Source organism: Camelina sativa, chromosome 19 (assembly GCF_030686135.1).
Source record: "Camelina sativa cultivar CO46 ecotype springtype chromosome 19, ASM3068613v1".
Classification (NCBI taxonomy): Eukaryota; Viridiplantae; Streptophyta; class Magnoliopsida; order Brassicales; family Brassicaceae; genus Camelina; species Camelina sativa.
Window position 1 is genome coordinate 17,271,799 of NC_141898.1, and position 26,725 is coordinate 17,298,523.

The 26,725-nt window shown below is 37.1% G+C and overlaps 7 protein-coding genes and 1 pseudogene across 8 annotated transcripts; 4 read left to right on the plus strand and 4 right to left on the minus strand.

Moving 5' to 3' along the window:
• The first annotated feature begins 1,298 nt into the window (after window positions 1-1,298).
• Window positions 1,299-2,760, plus strand: LOC104766917 (plastid division protein PDV2-like). Its single transcript, XM_087502428.1, has 2 exons — window positions 1,299-1,773; window positions 2,002-2,760. Exons 1-2 carry the CDS (start codon window positions 1,480-1,482, stop codon window positions 2,641-2,643), a joined length of 936 nt encoding a protein of 311 aa, XP_087358554.1. The 5' UTR covers window positions 1,299-1,479; the 3' UTR covers window positions 2,644-2,760.
• A 204-nt stretch (window positions 2,761-2,964) lies between these two features.
• LOC104766916 (anaerobic nitrite reductase AHB1) lies at window positions 2,965-4,154 on the plus strand. Its single transcript, XM_010490887.3, has 4 exons — window positions 2,965-3,311; window positions 3,405-3,519; window positions 3,624-3,740; window positions 3,837-4,154. Exons 1-4 carry the CDS (start codon window positions 3,199-3,201, stop codon window positions 3,972-3,974), a joined length of 483 nt encoding a protein of 160 aa, XP_010489189.1. The 5' UTR covers window positions 2,965-3,198; the 3' UTR covers window positions 3,975-4,154.
• Window positions 4,155-5,355: 1,201 nt separating this feature from the next.
• Window positions 5,356-7,120, minus strand: LOC104766915 (protein VACUOLELESS GAMETOPHYTES-like). Its single transcript, XM_010490886.3, has 2 exons — window positions 6,530-7,120; window positions 5,356-5,887 (listed from the first exon to the last, which is right to left on the minus strand). Exons 1-2 carry the CDS (start codon window positions 7,054-7,056, stop codon window positions 5,605-5,607), a joined length of 810 nt encoding a protein of 269 aa, XP_010489188.2. The 5' UTR covers window positions 7,057-7,120; the 3' UTR covers window positions 5,356-5,604.
• Window positions 7,121-7,695: 575 nt separating this feature from the next.
• On the minus strand, window positions 7,696-11,017 carry LOC147920709 (uncharacterized). The gene is made up of 9 exons (XM_087501190.1): window positions 10,943-11,017; window positions 10,197-10,703; window positions 9,816-10,072; window positions 9,533-9,587; window positions 8,971-9,057; window positions 8,596-8,861; window positions 8,339-8,477; window positions 8,081-8,176; window positions 7,696-7,989 (listed from the first exon to the last, which is right to left on the minus strand). The coding sequence occupies exons 1-9, from the start codon at window positions 11,015-11,017 to the stop codon at window positions 7,696-7,698; spliced, it is 1,776 nt and encodes a 591-aa protein (XP_087357316.1).
• Window positions 11,018-12,246: 1,229 nt separating this feature from the next.
• On the minus strand, window positions 12,247-14,038 carry LOC104768088 (uncharacterized). The gene is made up of 6 exons (XM_010492021.1): window positions 13,869-14,038; window positions 13,244-13,373; window positions 13,075-13,158; window positions 12,872-12,955; window positions 12,541-12,777; window positions 12,247-12,399 (listed from the first exon to the last, which is right to left on the minus strand). Exons 1-6 carry the CDS (start codon window positions 14,036-14,038, stop codon window positions 12,247-12,249), a joined length of 858 nt encoding a protein of 285 aa, XP_010490323.1.
• Window positions 14,039-17,867: 3,829 nt separating this feature from the next.
• On the plus strand, window positions 17,868-18,704 carry LOC104766913 (uncharacterized). The gene is made up of 3 exons (XM_087501191.1): window positions 17,868-17,966; window positions 18,192-18,494; window positions 18,603-18,704. Exons 1-3 carry the CDS (start codon window positions 17,868-17,870, stop codon window positions 18,702-18,704), a joined length of 504 nt encoding a protein of 167 aa, XP_087357317.1.
• Window positions 18,705-23,279: 4,575 nt separating this feature from the next.
• On the plus strand, window positions 23,280-25,105 carry LOC147920710 (pentatricopeptide repeat-containing protein At2g15980 pseudogene; annotated as a pseudogene). Its single transcript, XR_015590917.1, has one exon. The product of XR_015590917.1 is annotated as a pentatricopeptide repeat-containing protein At2g15980 pseudogene (transcript).
• LOC104766914 (cold-regulated 413 plasma membrane protein 1) lies at window positions 25,059-26,185 on the minus strand. Its single transcript, XM_010490885.3, has 4 exons — window positions 25,941-26,185; window positions 25,740-25,847; window positions 25,580-25,650; window positions 25,059-25,479 (listed from the first exon to the last, which is right to left on the minus strand). The coding sequence occupies exons 1-4, from the start codon at window positions 26,063-26,065 to the stop codon at window positions 25,235-25,237; spliced, it is 549 nt and encodes a 182-aa protein (XP_010489187.2). The 5' UTR covers window positions 26,066-26,185; the 3' UTR covers window positions 25,059-25,234.
• Between the last annotated feature and the right edge of the window lie 540 nt (window positions 26,186-26,725).

The window sequence follows — 26,725 nt, forward strand, 5'->3', positions numbered from 1 at the left end:
CCTTTAATTTTGTTTCATTAGTCAACTTTTGATGAGAAAAACTTCACTTTGAAAGTTTAAAATCCTTTGATTTGTGATTAAAAGTGATAACTTTTTTTGGTTGCATATGTAACTTTTGTGTCAACTCTTATCATTTAATAGATTAATAAATGTTGGTTGGAAAGTTGTACATCTAAAATGGCCCTTTTCCCTCGATCCGTTATACCACATCCACATGAAGCATAGGACTATTGTTTCAAACATTTGGTTTCTGCTTTAAAAATCTTATTAGAGACATCAAATCACCATGATAAAGTAACTAATTTACCATTAAATCACTAGTGCTAGATTCTAGAACGTTCTCAATTACAAAATTACGAGTCTATTTTTTTATTTTTTTAAATATATACGAGTTTTCACTAGTGCTTTTTCTTGGATAAAGTGGTATATCTGGAAAGCACAAAATGCTCGTGTTTTCGAGAATCAGGTAGAACAATCCGATAAAGTTGTCCGGGTGGTGGTAGGTAAAGCGCAGACTTGGCAACAAGCACATGGGTAGGCAGAGTAGTTTCCCCCCTCCCCTAGAGCTCTGCCTTCGCGGTTTCGGGGATGTAATGCTCCCCTTCCGCCGATTTTTTCAGGACATCGGTGTTTTGTGGATGGTTCTTGGAAAGCAACATATGTTTTTGCAGGTGTAGGATGGATTTGCACTTCTTCACAAGGGTCATCACCGATTCACGGCGCAACCAATTACCGGCGTAGTCTGTCTCCGTTACATACAAAAGTTGAAGCTTTCATTTGGGCGATGTGATGCATGATTAGACATGACTTCCGGGAGGTGGTCTTCTTAACAGACTGCTCAGACTTGGTGAAGATGGTGTCTTCGTCTCATGATTGGTCAGCCTTCACAACATATCTAGACGATATCAAGATTGACAGGGAGAAGTTTTCTTCTTTTTCTTTGGTTCAGATTTCTAGGAATGCTAATGTAAGAGTGGATTCTTTGGCACGCCGAACGCGTTCTTCTCCGCACCCTATTTTGTTTGTAAACAATTTACTCACAAATTGGCTCATGAGAACTGATTTTATGACAAAAAAAAAAGAAAATAAAAAATATATATACGAGTTTAATAACAGACAAGACTAGTACATTTAAAACGTTACATAGAAGAATCTTGAATTATTTTTTTTATGTAGAATGATATATTTTGTCATCTTTGTTTAAATCCAAAATTGGCCCTCTTCCAAAAAAATTCTATTGTTATTTTCTATTTCCCAAAATATTTATTAAAAAAAAAACAGAAATAGTTGAAATATTTGTGGCCGTTGATTTAAAAACCGGGAAAGAAGCAGAAACAAATCTGAAAAATCTGAGTTAAGCCAACCACAATCACTCGAAGACTCACTCCCAAAAAGTTTACTTGTCTCTTCTCCACCACTACCTTACAAAAACCCTAACCCTAATCTCTGACTCCTCAATTTTTCCCCTCAATCGCTCAGATGGAAGACGAAGAAGGTATCGGGTTGATTCTAGCCAGAGCCACCGAGCTTCGACTCAAGATCAGCGATTGTATCGATAGCTCCAGCACCGCCGTCAGCGAAAACGGCGGCGACGGCGGCGGAAACGAGGATCTTTCTCCCGGAGAAGGAAAAAAAGATGATATTTTTAGAAATCAAGACAAGGATTTTGACTCAATCAGCTCTGATGAGGTAGTAGAGGAAGCAGAAGCTGAGCGGCTTCTGCGTATACGTGATGCTCTTGAATCTCTCGAGTCTCAGCTTGCTTCTTTACAGGTTTGAGAAAGAAAAAAAACCCTAAATTTCCTCTGCTTCTATGGTTTGGTAATCAAGTTTCTAGCTTTTAGTGTATTATTGAGCATTTAAAAGTGTTAGTTCTGCTTTTGATTGAAATTGAACCTGAGTTGCTTCAAGTCCTGTTGTTGGATTTCACTGTCTTTGTCCTAAGTTATTGTGGAAATGGTTTGTGATGAATGGTATTGGTTTTGTTTTTTTATTAATCAGAATTTGAGGCAAAGACAACAGTATGAAAAGCAAGTAGCTCTCTCTGAGATTGATTACAGTAGGAAAATGTTGCTTGAGAAGCTTAAGGAGTACAAAGGGAAAGACTTTGAAGTACTACGCGAGACTACGACTTTTGCTGGAGAAAGAGTTGATTATGAGAATGATCTCTTACTTCCTCCTTATCCTGTTCATCCTCCTGTATCCATCGGTTTAGATAATAATGGTTACCTTTCTCACTTACCTTCCAAGAAGAAGTCTGATGCTAACGGGTTCGGTTCAGGACATGTGAGAAACGAGGCAGAGGTGAAAAGTCCCGAGGGAGGATCTGGAGGAGGCTCGGATCATGGTGTTATTCGCTTCCTAGGCTCTGTTGCAAAGATCATGCTTCCAATCATTGGTGTTATATCCATATTGTCTGCATCTGGTTATGGTCCAGAGATGAGGAGAAGAGGCGCGTCCTTGAACCTTCTTGGACTTCTCCCGCAGCGAGCAGTCAGAGGGAAGAAAACACCTAACCAGTGCCCCCCGGGAAAAGTTCTTGTGATAGAAGACGGGGAAGCACGGTGCCTTGTTAAGGAAAGAGTCGAAATACCCTTTGACTCTGTTGTTTCAAAACGCGATGTAACTTACGGATACGGTTGAGTTTGCAAAAACACCCTTCTCTGTAACCCTTCATTGCCTGGATTCAGTGTGTAAAGTTTCAACCTTTTTTTATCACATAGATGTGAAAGTCACATGGTGCTACATAACATTTCACAAGTTTTGTTCTTGCTTCTGCATCTCGAGCAAATAATCTAGGATATAGAGAGATCCATGTGCAGTAGGGCTTTTGTTCTACCATCAATGGATTCAATGTATTTTTACACAACTCGCACCACTTGTGTGGTATATAAATCAGTATAATAATGATATAAAGAGATATGGATACTTTTCAATTGTGTTTTGACTAATTTGGTCAAGCCTACCATTAAAAAACCAGGTTCCATTACAATACACACAGCACATGGTTTCATTTTTTTAACCACACAACTTTATCTTAAACTTGGTTACCAAGTACTGTCTCTTCGATAGCACAAAAGGGTCTTTATCAAAACCTATATATAGAGGACACTTCTCCTAACTGGAGTAATATCATAGTTTCTTTTACAAAACAGAGAATTGTACCATATCCAAAATCATTTAGTTTCTGAAATTGTTATGGAGAGTGAAGGAAAGATTGTGTTCACAGAAGAGCAAGAGGCTCTTGTGGTGAAGTCATGGAGTGTCATGAAGAAAAATTCAGCTGAATTGGGTCTCAAACTCTTCCTCAAGTAAGCACTAATGATCCCATTGATCTCTCTCTCTCTCTATATCTGTATATGTAACTATAATCTGAGATATGAAATCAATTTCGGAAATGTTAGGATCTTTGAGATTGCACCAACAACAAAGAAGATGTTCTCGTTCTTGAGAGACTCACCAATTCCTGCTGAGCAAAACCCGAAACTCAAGCCCCACGCTATGTCTGTTTTTGTCATGGTAAGTTAACTAATCAATGATACGAAAACACATGATTTTGCTTATATTTCCAAATCAAAGATTCTTGGTTTAACTAAATGAATGGTGTTTTGGGGGTATATCAGTGTTGTGAATCAGCAGTACAACTGAGGAAAACAGGGAAAGTTACAGTGAGGGAGACTACTTTGAAGAGACTTGGAGCTAACCATTCTAAATACGGCGTCGTTGACGAACACTTTGAGGTTACTCAATTGTCATATCTGAAAATATTTTGATTATTACACAAATATTTTGATTCGATTTATTTTTGTTAAACCAAAAATGATATATATTTACAGGTGACAAAGTATGCATTGCTGGAGACGATAAAGGAGGCGGTGCCTGAGATGTGGTCACCGGAGATGAAGGTCGCTTGGGGTCAGGCTTATGATCACCTTGTTGCTGCCATCAAAGCTGAAATGAAGCCTTCCAACTAAAAATCATATATTATTATATAGTTGTAATAAAAATTTTAATATGAATTGTTGTCATAACTGTGTGGTTAGGTTTGAGGTTTAATAATAATGTATAATGTCTACTTTGTTTTTGATAAATTTGTACATAACTTAAGATACTTTTTAAAATATTTTTTTTTATATACTTGTGAAATTAAATTATTTATAGTTTTGTACAGGGTCAATAATATTAATGAGACGGGATTGGATCCTAATTAAACACCATTAATATCTATGAAAACTTTGAATCTCAATAAATCGAGCACGATTTGGATCCTTATAATTGCACATCCCAATAAATCGAGCTAAAATGACGAAGATAGCGACTTATGAGGCACATGAACAGTTTGGGATGGATTGGTCATAAGAAAGGAAAAAGACTAAGGGAAGCATGAGTAGAAGGAGGCCAGATGGAGAAAGCTTTGAACTACTTCAACATACCTGTTAGGGTAGATCCTCACCCCAACAAGAGATCCGGTCCAGGGAAAGCCCAAAATAAACCTCCTAAAAAGAAGGGGCATTTTAGTCTTTTTGAAGGACGAACTGACACGATTCCCTATAAGTACAGACGTACGGTCTTTGAGAAAGGGACCGCAAAAAAGGAGGAAGAATACGGACAACAATTACGAAGCTGTCACCCGCCCATAGCTAGAATCAACGAGTTCGGAGCTCGTCTATTATACTCGTTTTTATCTTCAACTCGTCTAAGTTGTATTGTAACCCGTCTTTTGTGTCCTGGCACCGATTAATAGAAGAAATCTTCGACTATCATTTTACCAAACTGAAACATTCTAATTGTGACAGATCTGGACATCAACAATATCGGTACTAATTTTTATTATTTGTATATGTTTAAACTGTTTAGTTTTCAAGCATATCTAAGAATTTTACAATTTTTTCGTGATTAATAGAGACATAAACATTAGTGAAAAATAGTTGATTCCCAATTTATGAAATCATCAACAGGAAGGAGAGTCTTACGCACCGGCATTATCGTGTTGCTAAAGTGTAGATATATCAATGAAATTATGGAGGTAACTTCTTCAGGCCATCCTTATAGTCAATTTCCCTGCTGAGTTATGGAAGCAAGTTTAATTATAACGTTCTTTTGATCATATTCATAGTTCTTTAGATATTGCCATTATACACATGGATCTCAAACCAGGTTTTAACAAGTCAAACTCATCAGAAAATTAGTATTCTTCGACTTGATAATTGGTATTTTTTTGTCTACTTTGGTTTCATCAACCGAATGAAAATTAGAGGGTTAATTAAGTTTTGTTTGTAATCTTAACCCACATTATACAATATATAGTGTGCATATTAAAATTCTAATCATCTTTTTTTTTCTTGAAATGTTAAATTGCCAAAAATAACATCACAATTCATAAATAGCAAAGAAAATTTTGAATGTTCAAATCACATATCAAAATAGACTTCACTAAACTTTCTTACACAAATAGTTTTCTTTTGACATTAGACTTTTTTTTTTTGGTTTATGAACAAGCAAACTTAATAGGATATCAAACTCTCTAATGTAACAACTTTCACATTCTCCTAATTAAGACTTTATATAACACGATAGTTAAACACACAAACTGAAATACCCTAATCATCCTCGAGAAATAAGGGAGCCTACAACCCCTGCGATTAGGGTCGTTGGATCGCCGAGCACCGCGGAAATAACGAACTGCACGGCCATTCCGGCGATCTCGCAGCATTTCTGAACTTTACCTTTGCGACTGCTACGGTGGTGATGCTCAAGTGTGTTCTTTAAAACCAGACTCTTATGTTCAATGCCTTTACCATTTTGTCCTTTGTACAGCTCTCGCCAGTTCTCCACCAACATCTCTCTCACACACGCCACATGGAGATTATACTTTTTGCAAGACGACCTGTATTTTTGTGACAAAAATATACAATAGTTTTAAATCTATTTATCTACTTCAGTCAATGTTTAGACTTTGAAGTTTATTAATAACTAAAATTAATTAATGTGATAAATAATAGGTTCTAACTTAGAGTACACGCTATGCAACAACATATGTCTACCAATTACCAAGCCACAATTAGCTCATTTCTTTACAAAAGCATAAAGAGTGAGTTTGTGTTTGAATGCCATTGCTTTAATTTTCCCCTTTGCTCTAACATATACTCGGAATAAAGACGAAATTAATGTTCAAGAATCAATACATCAACGTAATCCAAAATTTTCTCTTATTGCTTTAAAATATTCTTTAGAGATGTTGATTTGGAATATATGCTAATGTTGACTAAAAACACCAACGAAAACCAAAAAAAAAAAAGACAACTTAAGAAATGCTAATTTGATTCGTATAATGAACTAATATTAAAATAAAACATGCTAATAATAGAAAGTCGAAACAAAATAAAAAAATAAAAAAATTCTTACATGCTAATCTTTGGTTAAAGTTTTCAATTTTACTATTTACCAAAGTAACCAAACATGATATTGCAGCGATTGGTATGATCGATCATAATAATATAAGAACAAGAATAGAATCGAGAAGAGAGACCTGTAACTCCAGCTACGGCCTTTTCTTCCACATCGATGACAAGACGAACTAACTTTGCGGTAAAGAAAGAGTTTGGTATCTCCATCGTCCAAAACCATAGGAAGCATAGCACAACACGGGTGAAGATCAAATCCACAAGCCTTACAATGGTAAACGAATCCCGATACATCCTTCTCGCACGCATTGCAGTACCGTCTCTCGTTCCCCGGCGGCTGCGCCAAAAACTGAAACGTACATTTTTTGTAGAACGGATGCGTTATGGAAGCCGAAGGTAACGCGCAGTGCGCATGGAGATCAAAGTCGCAGCTTCCATGATCATCACGGGAGCAGCGATAGCGAGAGCCGATACCGACTTCATTGCATCCATCACACTTGAAGGGTTTCTCGGTGTAGTCGAATTTGAGGTTGTGTTGAGGGTGGCTGAAATGTGATATTTCTGCGTATTTCATTTTTTTTTTTAATTGATACGTTTTGTTTCTGTTTAGAATTGTTTTTTTTTTCTCTAACAAGAGTTTGGTAGGAATCATAATTTATAGAGAGGATTATGGAGAATTTAGCTTTAATCAAGTGACTTGGAGCATCCAAAAAGATAGATGGTAGTTTATCAAGTGGAATCTTTAAGTTGCTGCAAATGTAAGAAAGTCCATAAGGAGAGAATAAAAGAATGTAGAATATGAATTTGGCATAAAACTTTTTCCCTATAATTGATCAAACTATTGCAGAATAAATGTTTGATTATTTTTCCCCATAGGACTTTTCATTTTCTCGTGATTACCGTATGGCTTTGTAATGTCAATACACGTATAACATGTAATACCAATGCATACTGGTATTTTCACCATGCGTTTATTTTGGATTTTATTGGTGTTTCATTTACTTCTTTTTTTGAATAAAATGTAAAATTTATTCAAAAAAAATACTTTTTACATAAGCTTTTGGTGTTAAGCTTTAACAAAGAGTACTATAGTTGTTTAAATCAAAAAGGAAAAGAAATCTCTGTGTCGTCAGAAGCTTTATCTCGATCCCAACCATAATGCCATACAATCCGCATAACAACCATTTCCCTGGTCATAGATGGAGAGTAGTCGGTTTTGTACATGCCTGTCAAAAGTCCTAGTGGAGAGAGTTGCTAGCATTGGAGGTTCCCCATGTCGGCGTCTATTTCATTATGTCCAGAGGGAATGTACAATGGCTTGGAAATCGTATCTCAGCAAAAAGAGCTTATCCCTCCCTAGAGTTGCATCTGTCAAGAGAGCTACATTATTCACCCAATCAGTTGAGAACCTGTTACGAAGAAGCTTTGACATAAGACCTGTCCAAATCTCTTTTGAGTAGGGGCAGCTGAAGAAAATCTGATCGCGACCCATTTGCGACCAATTATCATGCCAATAAGATAATGTGCTGCCATTCTGTACCTCATATTTCACATAACCAATAGCGACTTCGCGAAGCTTAAGCAACTTTTGCCACATCCAAGAACAGGTAGAGGAGTTAGCTTGAATCGACCAAAAGGAGCCCTTGCGCAGCAGGTAAATTCGAATCCATTGAGACCATAGGGAATTTGATGAAATTATTCTCCAGATGAGCTTTAGACAGCTGACTATATTCGCTTATTTCAGCGGTCTCATTCCCAGTCCCCCTTTTTCTCTAAGAAGACAAACATCATTCAGAGACACTTTTGCTTTCTTGGATCTCAAAGTAGGACCTGGCCATAATTAAGAAAGCAGAACAGAGGCTATCAATCTCATTTAAACAAGCTCGCGGTAGGCGAAATGTGGACATCCAAAAGTTTGTGAGACTATGGATTACAGAGCTAATGAGTTGCAGGCGGCCTGCAAAAGAAAGATGACGAGCTGTCCAACTACCAATGCGTTCCCTGATCCTCTTAACGAGTGGAGAATAATCATTTGTGGTCATCCATTTTGAAGAGGTAGCCCAAGATACCAGACTGGTAATAAACCAGCCACAAATGGGAAGGAATTCATTATTGTTGCCTGATCCGATTCTTTGATGCCAGCCAAATACAAGGTAGATTTTTTTTTAGGCTAATTTTCAGATCAGAGTACGCTGCAAACTGGTCGAAGATTTTGAGAATTCCCTCAATGGAGATTTTAGTGCCATCCGTGAACACTAATAGGTCATCAGCGAAGCACAAATGCGTGACATACAGGTTCTGACATCGGGGAGGATATCCGACAATGCGTTTCTGAGCCGCTTTATCCAACATTGCAGATAAGACTTGCATGCAAATAACAAATAGATAAGGCGAAAGGGAGAAGCCTTGCCTGAGCCCTCTCTCACTGCGAAACAGACTGGATAACTCACCATTGACCTGCACAGAGAAGGACACCGTGGTAATACAAAGCTTTATCCAGTGAATAAATTTGGGGGGGGGGGGAAGCTAGGGCTGTAAGAGTAGTGAGAAGGAAGGACCATTGCACTGAATCAAACGCCTTTGAGATATCGATCTTAATGGCACTTTGTGGAGATACCGTTGGCTTGTTATAATCTTTAACAATCTTCGGAAGCTAAAAAACATTCTCCATCAACAATCTATCTTTTACAAAAGCAGACTGAGTAGGAGAGATAAAATCCGGAAGGAGCTGTTTTAGTCGATTGGCAATAAGCTTTGAGATAATCTTATATGTGACATTGCAACATGAGATTGGACGATATTCCTTCATCTCTTTCACCTCCTTTTTATTAGGGGTGAGCGCCAAAATAGTAGTATTAACCCCTTTGGAAAGAAAACCAAACTGGAGGAAATATTGAACTAATGTCACAAAATCGTTTTTAACTATAGACCAGGATTCCTTTAAAAATTCCACTATGTATCCATCTGGGCCCGGGCTCTTCTCTTGTGGCATCGAGAAAAGAATTTCCCTAATCTTAGTCTCTATGATGTCATTCTGCAAATTAGTCCTCTGTGCTTCTAAGAAACGAAAATCAATCAGGTCACAATTAGACTCCTCTGTAGTTCCAGTATACTGCGCTGGCTTATACCGCAAGAAAGTATGAAAAAAGCGAACTGCTTATGCTTTTATCCCCTCTTGTGTGTCTGCAACAGAACCATCCACACATGTGACTTCTTTAATAGCATTTCGAACCTCACGAGCCGTTGCAGCATTGTAAAAAGCTTTATTGTTACCATCACCAACGCGTAACCAATGAAGCTTTGACTTTTTTTTTAAATAACACTCCTCCAGCTCCAAAACGTGCAACTAGCGGCTATAAGCTGCAGATTCGCGACGCATGTTCTCTTCCGTGGGGTGGGTTAGAGTCTCACCTTGGCAGTGACAAAGAGTAGAATAGACCTCCCTTGTTTGCTTTTGTTAAATCTCCTAGTCGATCACGGCTTAAAGCTTTGAGCTTTGGTTTGAGTGCTTTTAACTTTTTGAAGAAACGAAAGATGGCAGAAGTAGAGTGGTAAAGTCGCTCAGTGCTATCCCAGTACTCCTTAATCAAAGGTTTAAACCCGGGTTCATGGATCAAGGCATTAGTGAATTTAAACGGCTTCTGTGGGTGTGGAGTATCTCCCCCTATCTTAATACGACATCAGAGATGGCCAGTGCAGCCACCTGGCTCAAAAACTCCATATGATTGCTGATATTTGTGAATCCAAGCAGCGTTGACAAGCACCCTATCGAGCTTCTTACAAATTAATTACCCTTGCCTCTTGCTTATTACACCAAGTAAAAAGAGGTCCATGAGCCTGCATATCCGTGAAGGAGCAGTATCTGACAACCTCTTGAAAGTCTCGCATACCCGGGGAAACAGGTAGACCATTGTCATAGATAGAATGCTCCGCACCTTCTAATATATCATTAAAATATATCATCCAGGGTTTACTGCGAACTATAGGCAAATCCTGATGGTTTTTCAGATCATCCCATAAGAACTTCCTCCCCTCCACAATATTCAAAGCATAAACAAAGGATACTAAGAACTCCTCCTCCATACCTTCAATCAAAATTGAGCAGGTTATGAATTGAGCGCTCGTAACAAAAGGAGTAACTCGCACACATGAACTCCATACAACCCAAATACGACCAAATGGATTGGAAGAGTAATTTGACAAGTAAGACCAATAAGAGAAGACAGGCTGGATAATACTAGCTGCTTTACCTTTTTTCACTCTTGTCTCAAGCAAGCAACCAAACTGAAACTTTTCATGCTAAATCCATTTTTGAACAAGGGAATGTTTATACATTTTGTTGAAACCACGAACATTCTAGAAGAAGCTCGACATAAATTATTGGTGGGAGGGTCTCCTAATCTGAGCTGAATACGAGGATTGTAACCGAATTTAGAAAATGTTTTGGAGGTACGAGGAATGGATTCTCGCAAGGGAATACTACTCTTTTTGTGCTGTTTTTTGAGATTGATATCCAGGGGAACAAAATCTGTGGTTACCGTAGGAGCCACGTTGCGCGCAAGGTCTACCTCAGTGGAGGGAATTCCTCCCTCAGCGGCATCATCATTCCCCATTTCCTACCTGAGACTCACCCCAACCACCTCATCCTCCTTTGTTCCACTAAGGACAGAGTAAGAGTTTGACAAGAGTGAGCTATTTCCATGTTGCAGGTCTATAGTTTTTTTCCCCGGGCTATGAGTTGGCTTACTTCCTGTTTTTTGAGGAGTGATCCAGCCTTGTTCATTCTCTCGGTCCCCTTCCTGTACTGGTACCATTGCAAAGTTTTTTAACCCTCTGTCCTTCTCCGTATCCGCCAAACCAGTATCCGCAGAAATCACCACATATGTCTTATTGATCCGCTTAGAGCAAGATGTCTCAGGAAGCTTTGCATCAGTAAGGCAAGCGGTCTCCAAATGGTTTCATTTACTTCTATGAATCACTACAAGAAAACATGCGTTTAGCGACTCCAATATTGGTTGCTAAACAGTCGCAAACACCTACTTTGCAACTAATAAACGACTATTTGAGATGGTCGCAAAATTTGGATGTCTCAACATGGTCACAAAATTGCGACTGAGTTATGACACCGTTATATAGTCGCCAATAAGCGACTCTTCACAGACTCTTTATATTAGGAACCTTTGGTCGTAAACATAGTTACAAGTCAGTCGCAAATTAGTGATTAAATTGTGTGACCATTTTAAGACTCCTTAGCTGTTGTCGCAAAGTAGTCCTCGTATATTAGTAACCATTTTGCCACTAATCTGATAGTTTTACAGAAATAAAATTTGTCGCAATTTGGTGACATTTTAGCATATAATAAACATGTTTTATCTATAAAATTTGGAAAGAATCACAATAAATTAAAATTGAAAACCAAATCATTAAGAAAGATATCATAATCATTCATTAAACAAAAAGATTAGCATAATGATTGTATTATAATCATTTATTATCCAAAAAGATCATCCTAAAGAAAAACAAGTAATAAATCCAAACAGGCAATTCATGTTTTTATAGAAAAGAAAATGTTTAGAACTTGAGTAAGTGGAGAAAGGGGATGTGGTGGCTGGTGTTGTATCTAACGCGGTGGCTGGTGAGTACCTGACACGGTGGCTGGTGGTATGATTCAGGTGTGGAGTCTTCAGGTGTGGTTGCTGGTGTAGTTGCTGGTACTCTTGGTCGCAAGGAAGCAATAAAAGTCTCAAATCCTGGATCTTTCTCTTTCATGTAGGTGAGAAGCTCGTCATTTGAGATTCTTGATGCTCCTTATCACGTCGGGCATTCTCAGCATCTAGATGAGCTATCTTGTTGCGAAGTTGTTTTTGAAGCTCGAGAAGTGTTTTGGTGTTGATGGAGAAGATTTTGCATAGCTTTCCTTCCTTTTCCCTTTCCTAAGTGTCTCAACAAGAGATCCAAGACCAAAAAGGTTTCCCTTCTCATCTGTTTGAGTACACTAAAACAAAGAAAAACAAAAGCATTTCGTTATTTAAGGCTACAAACAAGTATTAAGAGACCAAAATGCTCAGCAAATAAAGAAATCATGCGGATTATGAAAACCAAAATGTGGATTATAAGAAACCAATGCTGAGAGTACCTTAAGAAAGATTTCATTCTTTTCCTCAATGCTGAGAGTACGATGACTTGAACGTTCAGAAGAATTCCCTGAATTTTCTGGACCATCATCGTCCACTTCACACAGTTTCTCCTCTAATGTTTTCTCATCAGTCTCAACTGCTTGTTTAGCTTTTTGATCAACAAACGATCCGTCAGCTCGAGTATGTGTCTTCATGAACACTTCGCCAAATGATACCGGATGACCCAATTCTTCCTCCTACAAAGAAATAGTAAAATGTTAAAACCATGGAAGCAAGGTGTTAAAATCATGGAAGCAAGGTGTTAAAATCATGGAAGCAATGTTAAATTACCATTTCTTGATGAATTTGCACATATGATTTCTGACCGGCAAGGTGTTTGTGGACTCCAAGACCACCACGATCGGAGTTGCTGCACTGTTAAGCATTTGAACTCCTCTCCATTACATCAGGTTCGTTCCAATGAGCACACATCTCAGCCCACAGTTCTCCACGAATCCAAATAGGTTTTTACGACGTTTTTTAGCTTGACTAACAATTCCTTTCATTCGTTTCTTGGCTATCTTTAAGAACCCCTCTTTAACAAGCTCATTTATCTCAGTATCCCAATAGAACTTCCGCTACATATTACAAATGAGTTAAGTTAATAATGAAACTAAGTCAGTTATGAGAAATAATAAAACTTTGAAAGCTATAAGACATTACCGAAAATGTCCTGAAATATCTCTCTTGAATAGGTGTAGGAGTAACCTTCCAACTGTAGTAAGGACCATCGAATTTCTTTCTAAATATTCCAGCAATCACCCAAGAAATTTTTCCTTTGTGCCTGTTAAACCTGTCACAAAACAAAAACAGAGTATTAGTCTCTATAAAAACATTGTAACACTAAACGGATGACTTAAAGAAAACTAAGCAAACAAAGTAAAGAAAACTTAATCATACAAAGCAGTCCTACACTAAACTTAATCAAACAAAGCAATCCTACACTAAACTTAATCAAACAAAGCAGTTCTACACTAAACTTAATCAAACAAAGCAGTCCTACACTAAACTTAATCAAACAAAAATAAGTTATTAGTCTCAACCAAACAATCAAACACAATCAGTCTCAACCAAACCACTAAGTGAACGTAACTTAATCAACAAAAACAACCAATCTCAACCTACCACTAAGCGGATGTAACTTAATCAACAAAACAATCTTTACCTACAATAAAACAATCTATCTCAACCTACAACAAAACAATCATTCTCAACCTACAACAAAATAATCTATCTCAACCTACAACAAAACAATTTTAACCTAACACTAACCGCAAAGAGATATTACCATAGAGACTCAACGCCGGGGATGGGATCGACAGACATAAGTGGTAGATGTTGTCGGCCTGGAAGAGCTAGCAAAACATCTAACTTTTCTTGGTAGTCTTGGGCTGGATTAGGATTAGGGTTTTCTTCTTCAGCAGGATTGGGGTTTTCTTCGTCGTAATCCTCTTCCATATTTAGGTCTGGTTGTTCTGGTATGAGTGGAGGAACAAAAGCCGGTGGTTGAGAAGCAATCCGTGGTGGTTGAGATGCAACACACGGTGGTTAAGAAGCAACCCGCGGTGGTTGAGAAGCAACCCGCAGTGGTTGAGAAGCGACCTGCGGTGGTTGAGAACCAACCTGCGGTGGTTGAGAAGCAGGAGGCGGTGATTGAAAAGCAGGAGGCGATGGTTGTGTCCTGGGCGGAAACTGAGACGACATAATTCTATTTGAATTAGTCACGGACTGAGAGGAGTGATTCGACGTTCGACCTCCGCGTGAAGTTGAAGCATTGGAGGCCCGATTACCTACGACAGAACTGGGTCCCCCTGTAGTCAAACCATTGGAGGGCCTATTAGTTGCGGCAGAATTGGGTTCCCCTGTAGTCAAACCATTGTAAACCCTGACAACTCCTAAGGATCTGCCTCCGCAACCTTTAGGCTTTCTAGCACCAGCCATTTGAGAGGAGAAGAGGATAGATTTGAGCAAATTTGAGAGGACAAGATGAGAGATTCGAGAGGAGAAGAAGAGAGATTCGAGAGGAGAAGAAGAGAGAATTGAGAGGTTTTCGACACTTCGTCGAAAATTAGAAAGAGATAAAGAAATCCTAAATGGATTCTTAGCCTTGTAATTAATGAAGAGGAGTCGCAAATTGGTCGCAAAAGAGACATATACTAAAAAATATGGGGGGGCATACGACGCGCCTAAACCTTGGTGTTAGACGCTAAACAGTCGCAAAAGTAGTTTCATAGTAGTCGCAAAGTTAGTATCAAGATAGTCGCAAATAGCAAGAGTCGCAAAGTTAGTAACAAGTTAGTCGCAAATTGTTACTCTATTGTGATTCTCAGACTTTAGTCACAATACAAATTTTTGAAATCTATCATTTTTGGCCACTTCTATTGATATCAATTAACAATATGGACTCATGATTGTCTAATATAGTATATGAAATAGTTTATGAGCTTAAAATATTGTTTTCATATCTTTTTTATGCAATTCTATGAAAATTGCAAACCTTCTTAAGAAATAACATATAACTATTTATAATATTTAGATATTATGAAATTTTTGTGTCTAAATACTGAAATGGAAAGCTTTGACAAAGTTTATATGGCTGATATTGATCAATTCAAAATGGAAATGTGTATAGAAACATGCTAACATTTCTCTAATGTGAAATTTCAAATTCAAAAAATTGAGAGTTGCTAAAGAGTCGCAAAACAGTATCTAATTCAGGTGTTAGACGCTTAACAGTCGCAAATGAAATTGCAAAGTAGTCGCACAGGTGGTAGCAACTTCGTCGCAAAAAATAGGATTTGCAAATTCGTAACAAGTTATGGATAAATAAACTTGTGACCGGATTATACGTTCCAAATTTGTGACGCTTTGTTTTTGATAAATTATTGTCACTGAACAGTCCAAAATGCGATGTTTTTGCGACTATATTTTGTACGTCGTAAATATGCGACTGTTTTGCTTCTGCCTTTACTTTGGTCGGTAAACAATCTTAAATGACTCGCTAAATATCGCAATTTTTTGCGACTGAAGAAAGAGTCACAAGTGGTAGTTGCTAAACGCAGGTTTTCTTGTACTGAATCTTTTTGTCCATTTCATAGTGGCGTGGACTCTGTTTTCTTTTGGGTACATTTTCGATAAGAAATATTGAAAAAAATGCAATGATGTGAAACAATTGAATATAATCCACATTAAAAAAAAACTTAGAGACAACCATAATATTTGTTTTAGATAATTAAAGGAGAATTATCCATGCTAATCCCATTTTTTCTATGATTATCAGCTATACCAAATATACACCACCACATAACAAATATGCAGACTTTAAAACTGTCACGTAAGCAACACGAAACATTGCCATAACATAATCTCCGAAGGCCCAAACAAATATTTGTCATGTTGCAAACACTCTAACCATCCTATTTCGATGTTTTCTTGCCGGAGTCCGATGTTGACCATCGTTTGGCTCCAAAAAATATTCAAAAAAAAAAATATTTTTTAAAGAATTTTTGAGAAATACCATTTTTTATGTACTTTTTTTCAAAAATACTCCTTTCATCTATCTATTTTCAAAAATACCCCTTTTTAATATGAAAAATTATAAAGTTTTATGTAGTTCACAAAGTACTTCTAGATAATAACTAGTATCTCTAGACTCAATATAAATGATTATGAAGTTTGAAAACATTTTAAAAGGTTTTTTACAAGGTTTTTACAAGGTTTACAAGGTTTTTAAAAGGTATTTATATTGTATTTATAAAATATATATAAAAAATTTACACACATATAAAGGTAATTTGTGTATATATTTATAAACTTACACACAGATTTTGAAAGTTTGCAAATATTTGGTGGTTTTTTTAGTAAAGTTTGAAAGAGGAGATATTTTTGAAAAATGGTATTGCAAAAGGGGTATTTTTGAAATTCCCTCTTTTTTAAATAAACAACTGAAAATAATTAATTATTATATAATTTTACTGAAATATATATTAAAAATATACCATATATTATATATATATATATATATATATATATTAGAGCATCTCCCATGGTCCTTTATTTTTAGCTCTATACTCTATTAAGTAATTTTTGCTCTAATCTATCTCTATTTTTAGTTTTATAATAGAGATTGCTATTTTTTTCTCTATAGAGGAACTCTATTTTTTTCCTCTATAAATAGAGTTGAACTATTTTATTTGCAAAGTATTCCTCTTAATCTTTAACTTCTTTTATTCATGACCAAAATAAATAAAATAAGTATTTTTAAGAACTAATAATATAAATTTAAGTATAAATATTTATTCTAAAATATTTGAGTTGCAAAAGATAATTTGATGAAAGTGTTACAAAATTCAAAGTAAATTAGGTTAGTTTGCATTTTTTTTTAAATGTGTTAATTGTAAAATAAAAGTAGTATATATTTAGAATATTCTTTTATAGAAGAATAAATAGGGAAAACTGATTGCCTGTCTTTTGGAGAGGCGGGATAAGAAACCGATTCGGTGTCGGTTAGAAAAGAGGTAATGATAAAATTAGTTGCCACTGCGGTACCGACTTTTGTCATGTCATGTTTTCGGTTGCCAAAAACAGTCACGTCTCAATTTACTAGTGCAGTGGCAAATTTTTGGTGGAGCTCGGGCAGTCTAGGGGTATGCATTGGTTAGCCTGGGAGAAGTTATGTGGGAGTAAGCAGTTGGGTGGTTTGGGCTTTCAGAATGTTGATGATTTTAATTCCGCTCTATTGGCTAAACAATTGTGGCGGCTGATTGAGGCACGTGACTCCCTTTTGCACGGGTTTTCAAAGGCATGTATTATAGGAATTCAAATCCTATGGATCAAATACGTTCATACTCTCCTTCCTATGGGTGGCGGAGTATCATTTCAGCTAGATCTTTGGTACACAAAGGAGTTATTAAACGAGTTGGCTCTGGAGAGTTCATTTCTATATGGACTGATCCATGGATACCAGCTCAATCCCCAAGACCAGCTTTGAGCAAGGGTCCTTTCCAGTATTAAGGAAAGAGTATCATCATATCACCTATGATTACTCAAATCTCATATATTAATTATATTATTCTATGTAATTCCTTTAATTATGTCATTTGATTATGGTTTGTGCTTATATATAAGTTGTATCATTCCATTTGATAATATACAACAATATAATACAATCATATTCTCTCTATTCACATCCATGACCCTTTGTTAAAAATTTCACATTTCATTGATTGCCGAACTAATTCCAGAAGATGATGTTTTGATAGGGGCCTTACCATTGGGTAGTTCTCAAATGGAAGACTCTCTAGGTTGGTATTTTACGAAAACCGGGAAGTATACAGTTAAATTGGGGTATGATACAGAACGTTTGGTGAAACAGAGGATTTCTCAGGTTACTCGGTATGGGTCGGACATCACCCCTCTCTTAGCGGGAGTTTGGAGGGTGGCCTGTCCACCGAAGATTAAGCATTTTATGTAGCAAGTCTTATTAGGATGCATATCGGTTTCGGCAAAACTGAAGAGGCGGGGCATTGCTTGTGATTCAGGTTGTGCTAGATGTGGGGCTGACGAGGAAACAATTAATCATGCTATTTTTCGGTGTTCGCCAGCTCGACAGGCTTGGGCTTTAGCTCAGGTGCCGGTTGGACCAGTTTCTTTTCCTACAGACTCCCTATATGCCAATGTGGATCATTTCCTGGGTTCGTCCAATCCGGGTTCTCAAGGAGAGGATTTTCCTTGGATTATGTATATATGGAAGGTGTGGAATGCTTGCCTTTTTGAGAATCTTATGGAAAAACCAGAGGATGTCGTTCGGTTAGCGGTGGGGGAGGCGTCTACATGGTTGCAGGCTCAGACAGAGGATGTGGAGGAGGATATATCCCAAGGTCCCAGCGCCTCTAGTGTTCGGGAACCGGGGCATGTAGGTCACTTGTCTACTGTTTTCTCAGGTTATCGGTGTTTCGTAGATGGATCATGGAAAGCATATGATGCTTTTGCAGGTGCATGATGGGTGTGTTTATCCTCTCAGGATGGTTCGCCGACGAGGGGCGCCGCTAATTTCCGACGCAACCTCTCCCCATTGCATGCTGAAGTAGAAGCCTTTGGCTTTGCGGTGCATGATTGGTCATGACTATCGAGATGTGGTTTTTTATACAGATTGCTCAGACTTGGTCAAGATGGTGTCTTCTCCTCAGGACTAGCCGGCCTTCAAGACATACCTCGACGATATCAAGATGGAAAGGGAGGAGTTTTCTTCTTTTTCTTTATCTCTAATTTCAAGAAATGCTAATGTAAGTGCGGATTCTTTGGCACGCTACACACATACGTTTTGTTTGTAAATGATTTTTCTTTCCATTAGTTCTCATGAGCTAATCTATTATTGTTAGGAAAAAAAAAAAAAAAGAAGAAAGAAGAAGGAAAACATTAGAGTAAAATAAAGATCTTCCATTGTAAAAGAAAAATAAAAAAAACTATTGGAGATGGTCTTATAAACAGAAACTCAAAAAAGACCTAATTTTCTTAGTAGTTCACCTTACTGCACTATTCCTTCTACTACTCCCTCGGATCCCTCAAACCCTATATATACCATATATGGATTCAGATCCTCTTAACTTGACGTATGCACACAAATTGCAAACTATGTATAATTTGTATAACCACCTAACAAATGTAAACCATATCCTTTTAAATTGAATATTTCAAAAAAGTCGATAACTTAAATTAGATATTTTGAATATGAGATTCATACAACGAGCGTTTCAACTGAAAAATAAAAAGGCAGTTAACTTAAATTAGATATGACTGAATGTGGGATGACTCTCACTTATATATATAACTATATAAGCACACTTTGTAATTTATTTTTAATTTTAAAACACCATCTAGGATGAGGAAATCTATTCAACTCTCCTTCACTGTTCTAACTTTCTTCATCATTCTTGTGTTAGGTTTGTATTCAAAATTAAAATCTTTTAGATATCTAGATAGTTTTGTTCTATGATTATGGGACTATACCATTTTCTTTTAATCTATCAATTCTTTTTTTTTTGAAATGTCAAGTTGACTATATTATATAAAATTTATGTCAAAATTATTTTTCATTACACATATTTGTAATATTAACTATTTCAAAATCATACCAAACTTCAAAAACTGAGTTCAAAAATTTGTTGCGAAACCTATAAAATCGATTTCCAAAATCATTTTTGGGAACGTCTTCACCAATTTTTGTTAGTTTCATTAAGCTTTCCTTCCTTTTTTCTTTGTAATGTATCATCTTCTTTTACGCCTCATGCCGCATGAAATAATATTATAAACTACATTCCAATTTCATTTAAATATCATCAATGTCATGTAGTTTTCTAGATGAAAATTCAAGGCACCTCTATAATAGAATAATCTTTATTATATTATAAATATTAAATTTTCCTCGATTAAGCACGATTAAATATTAAACAGTTTTTTTTATTAAATATACAAAAAATTCCTGAAAACATCTTTGTTCATGAAAGGGAGAAAAAAAAAAACAAAGTTTGCGACTTTAAATATGGAAACTGATGATATTTATATTTGGTTAGTACAGTATCAGGTGTAGTAGAGAATGTGCAGCAAGGAAAACCAAGACGACGACAATGTTAAATTTATCTCCAAAACAATCAAAGAACTGTGTTTACCAACAATGTGATACCGCGTGTCTTAAGAAGAAGTTCAAAGGCGGTGGTCTTTGCTCTTCCACTGGGTGCGTCTGCCTGGATTTTTGCTCTTAAATTACAAAAGATCATTTAGTCATACATTTTACCGTGAGACTCTTATAATAAGATAAAATAAATCAATACCAATATTACTGTTATCATGTTATAATATCATTTTAAACATAATATTAGCTAATTAATTCGAGATTTTTGTTTCTCTGGTAAAGGTTCAACATATGATGTTAATTTATTTTGCTCAGAATAAACTATACTTAATATTAATTGAAATAAAATAAGAAGCGAGAGTGAAGCAGTTTTTTTTTGGCGATTGAGTGTCTCTCTATCTTGAAGAGTTTATTAGTAAAACTAACGATGAGAAATTCCCATTTTACACATGGTAATGCAAAATTAATTGCTTAGACCAATTTTTTAAGTATGAAAAGTTTCATTTTTTCATATTGTTTTTATAAACATCTATAGAACATATTTATTATAGAGAAAGACCATATAATAACACTAAACTAAGTTTTTTTCTAAAGTTAACACACACTCTTTAATTTTCTAAAAACCAGCATTTGTGAATATTTTATTTTAAATAACAAAATTAATATTTTCTGTTTTTATATCAAATATTAAAATATCTTCTATTTGTGTTATACTTTGTTATCGATGTGTTGATGGGATAATGATGGTGGTTGTTGTGACACCGTGGTTTCAGAGACTTACGAAGAGGTTTAAAAGAATTGATTTGGCCACCTATGTGAGTAAAGTGCATTTATCTTTTCAGTCTAGGGTCCTGAGAGAATTCCACAGTTAAGCGTGCTTATGCTGGTGTAGTCTCAGTAGGATGGGTGACCTTCCGGGAAGTGACTGTCGGAACTGTGCGAGTGAGGACAAAACACAGGAAAAGATCATGTGGTAATTTGTAGGGACGGTAATAAGTCTTTAAAACCTCCCGGACGTAGCAAACCGGCCGTCAGACATGGATGGGCTCACGAGCCTAGTGAGAGGACGTGAAGCCTATTAAGGAAAATTGGGCCCTGGACAGAGATTGGACATGGGGTCCACTAAGAGGTGGCGGTCGGGACGACGTTACAAGTGGTATCAGAGCCGAACCCAGAAGAGTGTGGAGTCGGGTGGACTCACACTGTCGGGGGCGACGGTCTTGGTGCGCAACGAGGACGTTGCGATCTGTTAGTGGGAGTGAAATGTGACACCCCGGTTTCAGAGACTTGCAGAGAGGTTTAGAAGAATTTATTTGGGCACATATGTCACCAAAGTGCACTTGTTTTTTCGGTCAAGGTTCCTGAGAGAACTTCACAGTTAAACATGCTTATGCTGGAATAGTATCTGGATGGCTGACCTTCGAGGAAGTGACTGTCGGAACTGTGAGAGTGAGAAAAAAACATAGGGAAAGATCATGTGGTGATTTATAGGGACAGTAACAAGTCTTTAAAGCCTTCCAGACGTAGCAAACCGACCGTCAGATATGGATTGGCTCACGGGCCTAATGAAAAGGCGTGATACCCATTAAGAAAAATAGGCCCATGGACTAGGGGTGGACATGTGATCCACTAAGAGGTGACGATCGTGACGTTACCGTTGTCGCCGGTGAAAGTGAGCATTCGATTTGAGTTATATATATCTCTTCACTCGGCATCGTCAATTTAGACTTCCTCTAGCATTGTAAATTTCAGACTTCATCCCGTATCATTTTCCTTTTGTATCGTCAATCTCTAACATCATATTCATTTGTCTTCCTCTCGCATCGTTGTTTTACGTATTTATGAATTCTTTTAATTTTAATTTAAACATTGACGAATTAATTGCTTAGACCAATTTTAAAAGTTTGAAATATTCTATTTTTATATTGTTTTTAATTTTATAAACATCTTTAGAACATATTTATTAAGGATTTTTGCTATTTCTGCCATATTATTTCTAATTCTTTTCAAATCTGCCATATTGGTAAAACCTTTTCAAATCTGCCATATTCATTAAACATGGCAGTTTCGGTTTTACCAGATTGCCCTTGTAATTAAGATTTGTCTCGAGGGTGGAAAGATGGGTGCGTGGTAAAAAACATTTACGGAGTGGTGGACAACATATTCATAATGGAACTTGTCCACCAAACACAAAGTGGACAACAAATTAATACTACATAGTTGTCCATCATTTGGGTAAATTCATTAAACAATTAAGTAATAGACAGCATATTAAAAATGAATTGAACTAGTTTACCACAATAAATGTATAGACCAAATAACAAGATATGCGGATAGAAAATAAAATGTATACACACAAACATAATGATAGACAATTTTCATACTCATGATAGAAAATACTAAAAACACAACGATTTTGTCTACTGAGTTTTTATGTTGTCTACCACCCGATTATATTTTGTCCACAATAAACGATTTTACATCTATTCCATAACAATCGATTTTTCAGATCTAGTCCATAACAAACGATTACAGACGACAATAAAGGCTGGTCTATGAAAGACTGCTACAGGCAACAATGCACACACACCGGAAAAGACATACAACGGAGAAGACAGACCCGCGACACACACTGGAAAAGACAGACAACGGTACCCTCCGACGGCGGGCAACAGTGTCGAGAAACTCATCGACGTTTCTGCAAAATGAGAACGTCCCAAAAACCTTCCCGAATGAGAACTTACTTGGCACGACGGAGAATATAAAGTCAGTTAAAGTCAGCGGAATTTTGGATTTTTTAAGAATGATTCGAACAAGATACAGAGAGCCGCATGAGAGAGAACAACAACAACGTAAAAGAAAAAGAGGAAGACGATTCAGTTTCGGAGTTAGGGTAAGAAAGTTAAATTTTTTAATTTTTTATGAGATATTTACTACAATTGAGACAAAGGACAATTAGATAATTCTATTAACACCCAATGCCATATGTACGACAGTTTCGAAAGGCTGAAACAATTATGACACATTTGAAAAGATTTAACTGTTTATGGCACATTTGTTAGATTTCTCTATTTATTATATACATTCTAAAATTACACCAAATTTTCAAATATTTAAATATTTTTTTAGTGATATTTTTGGTCAACACTATGAGTCTATGACTAACGGAGTGTCTTGAGTTAAGTTTAGTTATCAAAGACCGAGACTCGGAACAGAAGAAAAACCCAACTGATGATACTAATAAAGCGGATCATCCACCCGACCCGGAAACCCAAACCCGGTTCAATCGCTCTCTTCACCACCGTCTCTTCTCCGCCGTCTCCGCCACCAGATCCTCTCATTTCCGACGCCGTCTCAATCCTAACTCACCACCGTTCCAAATCCCGATGGTCAACTCTCCGGTCTCTCCACCCTTACGGATTCACACCTTCTCAGTTCTCCGAAATCACCCTCCGCCTCCGCAACAACCCTCACCTCTCTCTCCGCTTCTTCCTCTTCACTCGCCGCTTCTCTCTCTGCTCACACGACGTCGGTTCTTGCTCGACACTAATCCACATCCTCGCTCGATCTCGTCTCAAAAGCCACGCTAGTGAAGTCATACGTCTCGCTCTCCGCTTAGCCGACGACGAAGACGAAGACGAAGACGAAGACAGAGTCTTGAAAGTATTCCGTTCGTTGATCAAGAGTTACAATCGATGTGGTTCTGCTCCGTTTGTGTTTGATCTGTTGGTAAAATCGTGTCTTGATTCGAAAGAGATCGGTGGAGCTGTGATGGTGATGAGGAAATTGAGGTCTAGAGGAATCAATCCACAGATTAGTACTTGTAATGCTTTGGTTTCAGAGGTTTCTAGGCGTAGAGGTGCTTCTAATGGTTATAAAATGTATAGAGAAGTGTTTGGTTTAGATGATGTTATTAAGGTAGATGAAGGTACTAAGAAGAGGATAGGTAAGGTTAAGCCGAATGCGAACACGTTCAATTCGATGATGATGAGTTTTTATAGAGAAGGTGAGACTGAGATGGTAGAGAGGATTTGGAGAGAAATGGAGGATGAAGTTGGATGTTGTCCCAATGGTTATAGTTATTGTGTTTTGATGGAGGCGTATTGTGCACGAGGTTTGATGAATGAAGCTGAGAAGATATGGGAAGAGATGAAGGTGAAAGGAGTGGTTCTTGATGTTGTGGCTTATAATACTATCATTGGTGGGCTTTGTAGTAACTTAGAGGTTAAGAAAGCGAAGGAGCTCTTTCGAGAAATGGGATTGAAAGGGATTGAGTGTACTTCTTTAACCTATGAGCATCTTGTTAACGGGTATTGTAAAGTGGGGGATGTTGAATCGGCTTTGGTTGTTTATAGGGAGATGAAAAGGAAGAGTTTTGAGGCAGAGGGTTTAACTATCGAGGCGTTAGTGGAAGGACTATGTGGTAGGGATAGAGACAGAGTTGTTGAAGCTGCGGATGTCGTTAAGGATGCGGTGAGAGAATCTGAGTTTTATCCTAGTCGAAAGTGTTACGAGTTGTTGATAAAGAGGTTGTGTGAAGAAGGAATGATGGAGAGAGCATTGAACATTCAGGCTGAGATGGTGGGGAAAGGTTTTAAGCCGAGTCAAGAGACATATAGAGCTTTTATCGACGGTTATGGAATAGCAGGTGATGAAAAAACATCTGCATTGTTGGCTATTGAAATGGCTGAATCACTCAAGCTAAGAGCAGAGGAAGAAAGCTAGAGTGATTCATCCAAATCACATAGAAACCAATCGGTGACACAATGTGGTATGAGTTTTGTCTTGTGGTAGACAATGTAAGACACAACATTACCCATTAAAGCTATAATGTTTGGCAAGGGGAGATTAAATCCACAATAACACCTCATGACCATATCTTATTTCTGAAGAAATTCTTATTCGAATCACATTCCATTGATAGTTACTACTTACGAGAGACAGAATCATACAAAGGAATCACTCTTACATGGAAGTTAAAAAAAACTAATGGAAAAGAAACAGGAGAGTTCTGAAGTGATAGCTTAAAAGATAAGAGCCCAAACGGGGAAGACAACGAGACAAATGATCCCGACGGTGTTGGAGATACCGTTGGCTTTAGTGAAGGCGTTTCTGAAACCACCTGAAGCTCTAATGTGTTCTTGAAGCAAGTAACATCCAATTCCTAAGCAAATGGCTAAACCAATCCAACTGTCTCTGAATGTGCCGGCAATTAAATTAGGTGCCACGACGGCGATCAAAACCAAAGCCACCGGTAATTCCAAGTACTCTAATAACACAGAACAACATAGATAAGCCAAATCAGAATCAAAGTCTTGTTTGTTTGTTGTAATGGCGAGTGAAGAAATAAATAAAGTACACAAACAAACCTTTGGCGTGTTTAGGAAAGAAGAGTTGCACAATAACAGCTACGAACGCAATCCATTTACCAATTTCTCCTCTGTATAATTTTCAGACACAAGTTAGGGATTTAAAGAACATAATAATAAAAGTAGACAAAGTCTCTGGCTTTTGTCGTGTTTATTATACCTGAAGATACCAAAGATCAAGGAAGGAGCACTGAAGAAGATGTAAGGAATAAGAAGCGATGTGAGCATATTCGTCTTCCAATTGGTTCGGTCCAACACCAACAAGTATCTGCATTTTATAACATCAAAATACTCATCAAGATCAACACAAGAAACGAAGTAAAAGAGAGTAAGAAAGAGAAAGAGAGAAGGTTATTATTACATGGCGGCGATAGAAGCAACCCATTCTAGGACAGAGGTACCAAAGCCTAAACCAGTGAGCGTGAAGGTGTGGCTAGCTAGGTTCTTAGCAGCGATAGTGAGCTCGTTGAAATCGGTTCCGATCATAGAATGAAGGGTTCCATGGTCGCTCCTGAACGACTTGAGATTGATCTTTTTTTTCTTGCCTGAAGATCACTTCGGAGAACAGAGGAACTTTGAAAAGTATTGATGTGAGAGGAGAAGAGAGATTGGTGATGAATGTGTTCGGAAGACTTGATTATAAAAGATGTAGTAGAAGTGACTCGATGGATGTATTAACGCCACGTGGCACAATAAATCCTTTTTATTATGTCACGAAGTAGATATTTTTATCACATTTATAGTATAGTTTACTAAAGCTAATCGATTTCTGACGTAGACGTTAGACACATGTCGACTCCATCTACAGATCTACTCACACACATGAATGAGATTGCTTTTAACAATGTAATTGGTGGACGTAAGAAGAAGCAATGGGACGAGCCAGCTGTATTATTTCAAAATTATTATAATTATTTGATTGAAATGAAGATTTATCATGGTGGAATGGAATCTCTTAGCATGGTGATATTAAAAGTCGGAAAAATCAACATCTAAAACTATAGGGTATGTCGGTATATATTTAAAGTCAAGATCGTTAATCTCAACTAAATGATAAGAATATGTTTCAACCAGATTTAATAATGAGACAGAAAAATTAAAGCAATTATTTGTATGGATTCGTTAGAAGTTCTGATACATATACAT

Coding starts and splice junctions, on each gene's coding strand:
- LOC104766917 (XM_087502428.1), top strand. CDS start 1,480: ATGGAAGACGAAGAAGGTATCGGGTTGATTCTAGCCAGAGCCACCGAG. Junction 1,774..2,001: donor CTCAGCTTGCTTCTTTACAG/GTTTGAGAAAGA, acceptor TTTATTAATCAG/AATTTGAGGCAAAGACAACA.
- LOC104766914 (XM_010490885.3), bottom strand. CDS start 26,065: ATGATCGGAACCGATTTCAACGAGCTCACTATCGCTGCTAAGAACCTA. Junction 25,848..25,940: donor GTTGCTTCTATCGCCGCCAT/GTAATAATAACC, acceptor TATAAAATGCAG/ATACTTGTTGGTGTTGGACC. Junction 25,651..25,739: donor TTGATCTTTGGTATCTTCAG/GTATAATAAACA, acceptor AAAATTATACAG/AGGAGAAATTGGTAAATGGA.
- LOC104768088 (XM_010492021.1), bottom strand. CDS start 14,038: ATGGAAGAGGATTACGACGAAGAAAACCCCAATCCTGCTGAAGAAGAA. Junction 12,956..13,074: donor AGAAACGAATGAAAGGAATT/GTTAGTCAAGCT, acceptor AATGCTTAACAG/TGCAGCAACTCCGATCGTGG. Junction 12,778..12,871: donor TGCAAATTCATCAAGAAATG/GTAATTTAACAT, acceptor ATTTCTTTGTAG/GAGGAAGAATTGGGTCATCC.
- LOC147920709 (XM_087501190.1), bottom strand. CDS start 11,017: ATGGGGAATGATGATGCCGCTGAGGGAGGAATTCCCTCCACTGAGGTA. Junction 10,073..10,196: donor GTAATAAGCAAGAGGCAAGG/GTAATTAATTTG, acceptor TGTCGTATTAAG/ATAGGGGGAGATACTCCACA. Junction 9,588..9,815: donor TACTCTTTGTCACTGCCAAG/GTGAGACTCTAA, acceptor GTTCTGTTGCAG/ACACACAAGAGGGGATAAAA.
- LOC104766915 (XM_010490886.3), bottom strand. CDS start 7,056: ATGATTCCTACCAAACTCTTGTTAGAGAAAAAAAAAACAATTCTAAAC. Junction 5,888..6,529: donor GGCCGTAGCTGGAGTTACAG/GTCTCTCTTCTC, acceptor ACAAAAATACAG/GTCGTCTTGCAAAAAGTATA.
- LOC104766916 (XM_010490887.3), top strand. CDS start 3,199: ATGGAGAGTGAAGGAAAGATTGTGTTCACAGAAGAGCAAGAGGCTCTT. Junction 3,312..3,404: donor GGTCTCAAACTCTTCCTCAA/GTAAGCACTAAT, acceptor CGGAAATGTTAG/GATCTTTGAGATTGCACCAA. Junction 3,741..3,836: donor TCGTTGACGAACACTTTGAG/GTTACTCAATTG, acceptor ATATATTTACAG/GTGACAAAGTATGCATTGCT.
- LOC104766913 (XM_087501191.1), top strand. CDS start 17,868: ATGGAAGACTCTCTAGGTTGGTATTTTACGAAAACCGGGAAGTATACA. Junction 17,967..18,191: donor TGAAACAGAGGATTTCTCAG/GTTACTCGGTAT, acceptor CCAGCTCGACAG/GCTTGGGCTTTAGCTCAGGT. Junction 18,495..18,602: donor GTGTTCGGGAACCGGGGCAT/GTAGGTCACTTG, acceptor TTATCCTCTCAG/GATGGTTCGCCGACGAGGGG.